We start from the raw sequence: 10,487 nt of genomic DNA on the forward strand, positions 1-10,487 counted from the left end.
ACTCTATATTTACAAGTAGTTCATCAAAATATTTATATATATATTTATTTAGGATTAAATTGTAGCTGAATGGAAGGTAATACTGATGGGTCTACGTATGAAGCTGTGAAATGTGGAAAATTAAGACTGTAGGTTAAAGATGGTTATAATAGTGAAAGACTATAATACAGTTGATGCACCATGATGATGTACACACTTACAGAAAGAAGACCTACACGACATGTAATGTTCAAATAAAACATTTAATCATATTTTGTTGTCAAGGCAGTTAAATAGAAGTGACAGAGAGAGAAAGTTCTGTCTATATAACGTAATAAAGTACATTCCCCAGTGTATATTGTACATCCAAATTGTTTATCCATGAAAATATGCTTAAATACAAGGTTATGCATTGTCATTTAGTTTAAGGCATGTTGAAGGAATACAAATAATCACAAAATATACATTGCGTTGGTTTAAGTATTCTCATAGGACAATAATAATCCCTAAACTACAGCAGACATTCACACGATTAAAACCGACACATAAAACACACACACACACACGCCTCCATCCCCCTCTATGCCAAAGAAACAGTCAATCTGTTACATTTTGTGCACTTAAGGTCTTTAAATTAATTGGTAGCAATTGCCTATAATGTACAAACCGGAAATTAATAACAAAAAGTAATTTTTGAAAATCCTCATGAGTAGAGAAACTAAGCTTGATGTCACATTACACTGCTGTCAATGACATTCAGTCACACAGTTAACATCACAGTTGGTTTGGGCAGTCACATTGTGGTCGCCTGTGAAGACAGAAATAAAGAACAATCTGGAGTACAAAATCTATCCATCAAACTTCAGAGTGGCTCGCTGGGAGATCCTGAGTGGACGTTACAATCATGATCACTTTTGTTTCTCAAATAAAAATCGCAGTAGCAATGTTGGTTAAGAGAGTGCACAGGGTGTAGCCCAGACATGAGGACCGGGACATATAAAAGGCACTTTGCATCTCCTCGCTTTAACGCACTTCGTTCTAAACCTGCAACCTCACTCTGCTGCCACGGCCCGTTTAACTTTTCTCCGCTGCGTTCTTGGCATTAATGAAGGCCATCCCGTGAGTTCTGAAGTGCGTGTTCAGATCACTGGCTCTGTCGAAGCTCTTCCCACACACCCTGCAGGGCAGCCTGCCCTCCCCGTCCCTCCCGGGCACCGCCGCGCCCTGAGAGGCGGGCGACGGCGGCAGCATGAGGTCCTCGTGGCTCCCGCCGGGCCCGGGGGAGGCCGCCGGGGCCAGCCGGTCCCCGGGCCCCTGGTGGAGGTCCGCCGGGGCGTCCCGGACCTTGTGGGTGATGAAGCGGTGGCGCGACAGGGAGGACGCCGACGTGAAGCAGGCGCCGCAGTGCAGGCACTGCTGGCCCCCGCCGGCCGCCCCCTCCGTGCGGTGCTGGGGGATGTGCTCCAGGAAGACCCCCTGGTCCTCGGTGGTGAACCCGCAGGGGGCGCAGCGGAAGCCCGACTCGGGGAAGGCGGGGGGGGTGGGCGCGGCCGCCATGGAGAGCCGCGTCCTCTTGGCCGGGCTGGTCCCGCCCGCCGCCGACGCCGCCTCTTCTGGCTCGGGCCTCCGGGGGATCCGGCGGCCCGGGACGCACCCGGAGCCGCCGTCCTGCTCAGAGGAGCTGTCGTCCAATCCGCTGGCGCCCTTAAGCCGCAGGACAGGAGGATTAGTGGCACGTTAACAGACAGACTGGCGCCTCAGGGAGCTCATGACAGTGATAGAGGATGCGGTACCAGTGAGGAGTCCTGGCTGACTGCAGCGGTGCCGTGTCTCAGCTGGATGTGTCTCTCCAGCATCACCCTGCTGTTGAAGGTCTTCTGACCTTTGGTACAGAGCCTACACATAAACACACACACACACATCTCAGAAGCATGCCACGAATGTAAATAAGAAGAAGAATGCAAAACATGGGCACCCTTTGCTCAGCGTGCAAAGGGCCTCACAAGGTCACTGCACACAATGGTTAACAAAGACTTCATCTACAAAGACACACTTCTTTTTTCATATTTATTTGTATGCATACAAATGTATACAAATGTCTACTTCATGACCAACAGTCAAACAGTGACCCTGTGTCAGCTGGAGTACAACACTATGAGATAAGCATGGTCTGGTTCTGGGAGTTCTAGGAAGGAGTGGGGGGAGCTGTTATCCCCATGGTTACAACCAAGGCCAACATTGTGATACTTTATTACACGGCTCTTCTCAACGCTGTGGAGTGCTCTGCTCACTGGCCTTCCCGACTTCCGGTGGTGAATTATTTTTCAATAATGGCCGTTGCTAAGCATATAATGACCGCTGTCAAGGAAAGTGGATTTTTTTCACGTCTTTCGTATCACTCCGCAACATCTTTGCTGGACTATTTCTGTGCTGATCAACACTACGAATGGTAATTGTACAAAGACACAGCGTGTGAAGTTATTTTTTCGTTTTGGCAAGTAGCCGTGTAATAAGCGGGATAACGTATAGAACGTCGCCGGTCATTATCTTAAATAAGCCCCTTTTTGTGTGGACGGGGCCTTATTTTAGTAACACTGACAAATTGGATCAGGGTTTGGCTTGCTGGCCCTTTAAGTAGGCAGAGTGGCTCGGAGGGATTTTCCCCCCAGAGCTGTTAAGGACAAGGTAGGGGTAAGGCTCCTCGCCTCTCTGCAACATGACAGAACCCGTCCAGAGACTGGAGGACTTTGTTCGGCAGCGCATAAGGCCCGTGTGTGTGTGGGCTACTCACTTGCAGTGGAAGCCGCGGTTCATGCCCTTGTGCTTGACCCTGATGTGGCGTCGGAGGCTGGAGGTGGTGGTGAAGGTACCCTCACACTTGGTACATGGAAACTTCTACAGCGTGAACAACACACAAATACATCTGGTCAGCGTTGTAGTCTTCAAATGAATCCCACCAGGACGGCTACCCTTTAAGGGCCCGTCCCGGAGCAGCCCCAGCTGACCACTATTAGGGGACTCACCAGGGGGACAATAACCAGAGATCTAATATTAGTCATGCATGTTGTTATTAACACTGTGAATTTGATCAGAGGCAGAGGACTTAACCATAGGCAATTCAACGCTTTTTTATTGGAAAACGACATTCATCATAGACTTCCCTATCACACCGATGTGCGTTGGTTGAGCCGAGGCGCAGTGCTCAAACATTTCTACAAATTACGCACAGAGATAGCCGAGTTCATGCAGGGTAAAGGAAAGCCTGTGGTGGAATTGGACGACCCAGAATGGACCAGGGATCTTGCCTTTTTAGTGGACATTACCGAACACCTAAATGTGTTGAATGTTACTATGCAGGGCCACAACAAACTCGTCACAGAGTATTATGATAGTGTTCGTGCTTTTCAAAGTAAACTGGCGTTATGGAAGACGCAGCTCTCCAAGCGCAATGCAGCCCATTTCCCCTGTCTAAAATCTCAGCCTGTCAATCAATCATCAGAGTATGGACAAGTACGCAAACTTGCTTTCCGGACTCAGGCATGAGTTTGACAATCGATTCAAGGTTTTTACTGAACTGGAAAAGGACTTGGCGCTTTTTCGCTCTCAATTCACGATTGACGCTTCCGAGGTCCCAGAGGCGATCCAAATGGAACTGATAGAACTGCAGTGTTGCGCACCGTTGAAGGATAACTACGCTGGATATCTGTTGCAATCTAATCATTCTATCAATCCTTGCCACCACAGTACCCAATGCTCACGGCCTTTGCAGGTAAAATACTTAGTATGTTTGGGACAACATACTTATGTGAGCAGGCCTTTTCTGTGATGAATGTTAATAAATCGAAAGTGTGCAATCGCCTGACGCACAGAAATCTGAATGATGTTATGAAAATAGCCACTGCCCAGAAACTGTCCCCCGATATGGACAAGCTGGTGAAAGTTAAAAGGTGTCTGGCTTTGACAAGTAAACTGTAGCTGAAGTAGGCTGGTCTCCCCATTTATCATAATCCTGTGTGATATGGGTGGGAGGGAATAAAAGAGGTTGGGGTTGACTGGCTAGTGCCATAGGCATATGGGTGTGTGGAAATATGGGTTGGGGTTGACTGGTGATGACTGGCAAAGTTAATGTGCCTCATCTGTTGTTGAGCCAATTTAATGTTTTTAGCTCATATGTGGCTATTTTTTCAAGAACCTTTTTGTTTTACTAATTCCTACTGGATCTTCAATCACATGGCCTATTGTTGGACTACTTTATTCTGGCGCTTACTTTCTGTGACTCGTTTAGGCCTACTTGGCCTGGCCTTAATTGGCCTAATTATACATTGACGTGTTTTCATGTGCAAGCCTTCAATAAATATAATAAAATTAATTAACACTTGTGTTATTTATTACACTTGTGTTATTTATAGGAAATGTGTTTTGTTGGCACCTAGTCTATTTTGTTGCCTTTCTAATTTATAAATGTAGGCTACTTGCATGGATAGGAAAATGTTACGTTTTTAGAGGGTAACTGTGTCCTGCTTTAGGCTATGTAATTGTAGGCCTCATTGTGAGGCTATTTTTGTGCCAATGCACTTCCTTTTTGATGTGCAGGCCTTCATGAATAATTTCAAATAGCCTACCTATCCATGTGTTGAGTCAGTGTTTGCCTTTTCAGTTCGAAAGTGTAATCCGGCCCCCTGAGGTCTTACTTGAAAAAAATCAGGCCCCCTGGCTGCCCAATTTCACCCTGGCATCCCTGCTTTAAGTGGTCATCACACATATTTTTACGGGTCCAATCAATCAATAGGTTGACAGAATTTGCTCATATTGGTTCGAGTTTGGGTCTAATTTTATAGTTTTTAAGAGGACTTGGCCTTCTCAGACGGCATCTTTGTAAATATCAGGCCAACTTTTGATATTATTTCTTTATACATTTCAGCCAAAGTATGGAACATTTTGCAAATTCTGCAATATTCCACGGTTTCGAGATTCCGGGCCCTATATAGAAATAAAGAAGTCAGACAGTGTGCAGTGGGGAGGCTCTTTGGGGTGTGAGCTGACCTTGCCGTGCTGCTGGGCCATGTGGGCGAGGTAGAGCTCCCGCTCTGCGTAGTGCGTCTGGCAGGGCAGGCAGCTCCACGCCGAGGGGGCCCGGGGCCGCCCGCCGTTCACAGCCTTGTACTCGTCCTCCTCGTCCTTCCAGTCCTCCCCGTCCGAGCTCTCCGTCTTCACGGGGGCTCGGGGCCGGGAGGCGGGGGCCAGGGCTGGGGGAGGCTCTGCCTTATGGGAAGCCTAGAGGTTTGAGTTTGAGGTGGGGGAGGGAGGTGGAGATGAAGGGCAACTCGCGAGGTGAGAGATGATACTTTGTCACGTGTGCTTTTGGATTTGGACCCGTGTAAAAACCATTGTTGAATAAAATTGGAATTGAATACAATTTCTGTAAATACTAAAGGAGAAAACATGTTATCCAAGCTGGCCGTTACCGCAATGTGGTCCACCAGCGAGGTCCTCTGGGAGTACAGCTTGGGGCACTCGGGGCATTTAAACACGTGCACCGTCTGGTTGGCCAGGTGGCTGTCAAAGTGCACGTACAGCAGGGACTTCTGGGTAAACACCGTGTCACACATCACACACTTATAGATCAACCTGCGGAGGAGAGAAAGAAGAGCTCCCTGTTGAGAACGCCGTGGACAGGAGTCACAAAGGCTAGCCGAGCGGAGCCGTGCGTGTGTGAGTGCGTTTGCGTGCGTGCGTGCGTGCGTGCGTGCGTGTACTTGGGCTGGCCCCCGGTGAGGGTGGGGTGCTGGGCCGTGATGTGGCTCTGGATGCTGGGGGAAGACTTGAAGGCCATCGGGCAGCTGGGGCACTTGTGGAACATGTCACAGTGAGCCATCTGTATGTGAGACTTGACCGAGATCAGACCCCCGAACACCACCTGGCAGCTGGAACACCTGCGGAGGGGAAAGGACACGGAGACAGAGCATCAGCCTGAAACACTCCGGGTCTTTGTCCACTCGTGTCCTGCTACGGACCGGCGGTGCTCACCGGTAGCCGATGCGTCGGGTGAAGTGCAGGCAGGCCTCCTCCAGGTGGGTCTGGAAGGCCGCCTGGCTGGCCGCAGTGCCGCCGCACTCGGGGCAGACGTGGGGGGGGAGGGCCTTGTGGATGCGCTGGTGAGCGCTGGCCATGCAGCCGTTGGAGAGCAGGATGGGGGGAGAGCACTCCTTGCACGGCTGGAGGGGGTGTGGAAGAGGACAGGTAAGCAGCGTGGTCGCGTGAGGCGGACACCCACCCGCCATGCCGTTAGTAGAGCGGACTCACGCTGCTGAACGCCGGGTTGAGCTCCTGGAAGTGAGCGGCCACGTCCTCTCTGCTGCTGAACTGGACGAGGCACTCGGGACACTTGTTGGCGGCGTACTGCACCGCTTCGCCCACCACCTTCCTGTCGGCGGGGGCCTGCGGCGGCTGGACGGCGGGGGCCAAGGCGCTGACGCTCGGGGTGGAAGAAGACAACGGCCCAGCGGAAGACGTCACTGAGGAAGAGTCGGGGAGAACAAAGAAGGCCGATTTCACAATGACCAACACCCCGTATATAGTCCCACACTACTCTGCAGTATAGGGGTGGGAATCACAGGGTACCTCACGATACTACACGCGGTACACGGCCCGCGATAACCGATAATATCGCAATACAGCGATTCTGCAATAATCAATATATTGTTAGACAATCCTATGACGATACATCACGATACATGCGATGAATACAAAATGACTGTGGAAAGGTCAAGTGCTGGATTTTGGTCTTTATTCATGATCCAAACTGAGTTTTCAGTTCCTCGTCTTTGGCTAGTTAACTTCCGTTCAGGTTTCCTTCATGTGTTGAGCGCCACCTCGAGGAGCAGGGAAATCTGTTTAGAGCACCTTATTTTATTAATGAAAACACGGATATTTGGGCTGATATTTCCTGTCTAATTCTTCTTTGCATAAAAAAAGACACTCTTTTTAAAATATATACATCGATATTTGGCGCCAGTGTATCGATTCCCGTATCGCACGCGGAAGGGAGACGGTATATCGGCGTATCGCCCCCCATCCCCCCCCTACTGCCCTATAGGATGACCGTCTCCAGTATCCCGGAGGGTGTGTGTTACTGACCGACGGCGGCGGGCTCTTGTGGTCCGATCATCTGCTCCACGGTGACGGGCTTCATGATGAGGTGGGAGCACTGCATGACCAGCCCGCGCTCCTTGTGCTCGCGGGCGTGCAGCAGCAGGCTGCACTTGTTGAAGAAGGCCAGCCGCTTGGCGCAGTGGTTGCAGGTCACCTCGATGCGCAGCGAGCGGCGGTCGTAGTGCCGCGCCAGGCTGCGCTCCAGGGCAAAGGCGTCGCCGCACTCCAGGCAGCGGTAGCCCTGTGGCAGGGGCAGAGCCCTCCCGGTTGGACACGGTGACGGAGGCACACTCTGATTCGTACTCTGTAACTTTCAGTCATGTTCTAAACACTAATTAAACCGAATCCCAATCCTGCACGATTTTCTATCACTTTCCAAATTCAAATAAGTCAAAAATTTGTATCTGTTCTTGTAAATAAATTATCTTAATATAAATAATTAAGCATTCATTAATCAACCACAAATTAAATGAACATAATCAGAAATCAACAGTCTAATAATTCTTTATTTTGTGATTGAACTTTCAGTGGGTAGCCCCTAGGATCTTGGTGTATAATCAGAACTTGACTGACTTCCAGATTAACTTGAATGGTCTTTAATCCAGTGTATATGAAGGTCATGGAGGCCACTGGGGGTTGTTGTTACCTGTGTGGGCAGGGGCAGGCCCCACTCGGCGGGCGGGGGAGAGCTGAGGTCCGGCTTGTAGCTTGGCAGCAGGTTCTTGCTGTTGAGGATCTTGTTGAAGGCCTCTACCAGGTTGGACTGGCTCTTGGAGATGATGGCCCCCGTGTTGTTCACAATGGAGGCGGGCCTGCTGCTCCCCTGGGGCGGCTGGAGCGCGGCGGGCGAGGACACCGCCAGCCCGCTGGTCAGAGTCTTATGGCCGAGGCTGCGCAGGTCGGGGCCCGCTGACCTGAACCTTGGGGAGGAGGAGATGGTGGGCAGCGCCGCCGACTTGGTGATGCTGACGGCCGCCGCGGAGACCTTTGTTTTGGTGTCCGCAGAGCCTTTGCTGCTCTTTACCTTGCTGGCGGCCACCAACATGGCCGTGCTGGCGTCCTGGAGCACTGACGCCGTGGCCGGGAGTTCGCCGCCCTTTGCTGTTTTTTTCGGAAAATGTTGGGATGCGTCGCTCTTGGGCTTGCTGGTGAGAGCGGCCGGTGGTGGGAGTGTTGGTGGTGTGGAGACCGCTGCTGCCTTAGAAGAGGCTCTGCCTTTCCCCGCTGGTCGGGTCACAGTCCTCGTGATGGTGCCCGTAGGTGTTTTCACCATCTTGATTTTGACTTTCAGCGGGCGGGAAGGAGATGACCCTCTGCCTGTGGCTGCAGTAGTGGTCGACACAAGAGCTGCAGTGGTTGAGTCTGCTGTCAGACTCTCCTTATCCATTTTCCCTTCATATTCAACCTCCATCTTATCCCCATCAGCTTTATTGACACCCCCTGTCCGGCTGTCCTGACTTAAATCACTGTCCATGGGCTCCACTTTGTCCAGACAGGGCCCTTGGCTGAAGGAGGCAGGTTGAACTGGACTGGGGCTGCTCTTGGGGATCACATAGCCCGTTTGATCGGGTGGTGGGCTCTCGGGAGAGTCTCTGTCATCAATCACATGCTCAGGGTATTCCTCCTCTTGTAAGGTGGAGCCCTTCTGGTTAGTGGAGATGTGTGCTTGTGGTTGCTGGGAGACTAAGGGAGGAGTACTAGATGTGGACGGCTGCTTCTTGGGACGAAGTTCAGGTTTTAAGGACGTCAGCAAAGAGGAGAGTCGAGGAGCACCTGGATGTTTACCAGACTCTTTTTCAGGAGAGCAACGCTGCTTCAGGGATATGGACCCCTGGGAATATTTTGGAGGAGAGGTAATCAGCAGCTCTGGGCTTTCATGAATCACTAGTGGGCTTCCTAAATCAGGCTCTGAATCCTCGTCATCGGACTGAATGATGTGCCTTAACCCGTCTCCTGTACTCTCGGCCTGGGTAGGACCGGGGGCCTGTGTGCTGTGATGATAGCCCGGCTTCTGTTGTAGTTTGTGTTTGAAAAGAGGCGGTGGGTTTTGGTTCAAAGGAAGAAAGCGTGTGGAAGCTGATGAGGTCGGAGGTAGGACGGCAGAGCATTCAGAGATGATTGACGACTGCGGGTAGAGTGGGTTCAGCTTGCTCATGAGGTCAGTTGTATGTCGAAGAGATTCTATTTGAGCTAGTCCCCTCTCATTCTCTTCACTAGAGGGCAAAGCAGAATCACTTGACCAGTGGTCACCGTTGGCCTGTTCCTTAGACTTGATGCCTGATCCCTCAAAGCCATTGGACTTCTGAGGTCCACTTCTGGGGTCACTGTGTGCTTTCTGGCTCAGCTGGGAAGCAGGAAGAGGCTCGCCTAACTTGCCCTCGTGTTTAGAGTCTAATCCACAAATAAAAAAACTGTCTGTGCTACCAATCGAAGGTTTGGTATCGTTTGTGAAGGTGTTATCAAGTTCTCCAGAGGATTCAGGCCTGACTCTATTCTTCACTATTACACTGACTACTGGGGGGTTGCTTTGGGAAGCTGGCGAACACGGAAAGCTAGACGGACTACCGTCCTCTGTTCTGCTTTTACCCGAGTTCCCCTCCTGCTCCTCGTCCTCTTCTGGACTCGACTGAATAGCTTCCTTGGCATCAACGTCGGGAATGTCAAACGCTGCCAGCAAGTCGTCAAAATCGGGGGTCTTCATATCCCCCATTACCTGCAAAAAGCGTGAGACCTGAAAGTGTACAAACAACTTGCTAAATGCACGCAATAGTAAGTTCAGGTAACTTTTAACATTTCTAATCAAATAAATCTAAAGTGAAACTAAAATAATAAACAGGATCGTCTCGATCGTACCTATTCGTTAGACGTAGTAGTGCGCTATGTGGACACGGCTCAGCGTGTCATGTCAGTCCTGACACAAGTGTTGCCAGATTTCCTTCCCAATCTTGCAACACTGGCTACAGCGCGCTGCAGCCAGGGTTGCCAGATTGGGCGGGAAATCTTGCCCAATCTGGCAACACTGCCTGACACGTTAGAGCGGTGGGTTACTGGTTAGCCACCACAGCTTTAGCTTAGCTGGATTTCGTTTTATTTCAACTTTGCCTTCTTTTTTTAATATCTTGGTGTCCCCGCTGTATTATTGTTGCGTGTTTCTAATTCGTGTAACATATATGTAGCAAACGTTCATACATTATACTAACTGAAACGACAATAAAACTTTGTTTACCTGCTAGCAGACTTGTTTCCTGCTTATTTTTTTTTACTTTCTGGCGCAGAAGTTAAACGTCACTGGGCGACTGGTCCACGGTCGTATGAGCTCAGATGAACCCTATCGGTCGTGCATCGCTACTGTGCCG

At 50.3% G+C, this 10,487-nt stretch overlaps 1 protein-coding gene across 2 annotated transcripts; it reads right to left on the reverse strand.

Annotated features, from left to right (window-relative positions):
* Nucleotides 1-267: 267 nt before the first annotated feature.
* On the reverse strand, nt 268-10,389 carry znf687a (zinc finger protein 687a). Of its 2 annotated transcripts, none has more exons than XM_084471771.1 (11): nt 10,358-10,389; nt 7,778-9,862; nt 7,117-7,372; nt 6,283-6,494; nt 6,007-6,194; nt 5,736-5,912; nt 5,445-5,607; nt 5,023-5,253; nt 2,771-2,874; nt 1,773-1,875; nt 268-1,683 (listed from the first exon to the last, which is right to left on the reverse strand). In XM_084471771.1, exons 2-11 carry the CDS (start codon nt 9,839-9,841, stop codon nt 1,054-1,056), a joined length of 4,128 nt encoding a protein of 1,375 aa, XP_084327897.1. In that variant the 5' UTR covers nt 9,842-9,862; nt 10,358-10,389; the 3' UTR covers nt 268-1,053. The 2 variants fall into 2 exon arrangements, with proteins under 2 accessions (XP_084327897.1, XP_084327898.1); XM_084471772.1 differs by lacking the exon at nt 10,358-10,389 and adding an exon at nt 9,985-10,039.
* Between the last annotated feature and the right edge of the window lie 98 nt (nt 10,390-10,487).

The sequence above is a fragment of the Micromesistius poutassou genome (genome assembly GCF_964030765.1).
Source record: "Micromesistius poutassou genome assembly, chromosome: 8".
NCBI classification, from domain to species: Eukaryota; Metazoa; Chordata; class Actinopteri; order Gadiformes; family Gadidae; genus Micromesistius; species Micromesistius poutassou.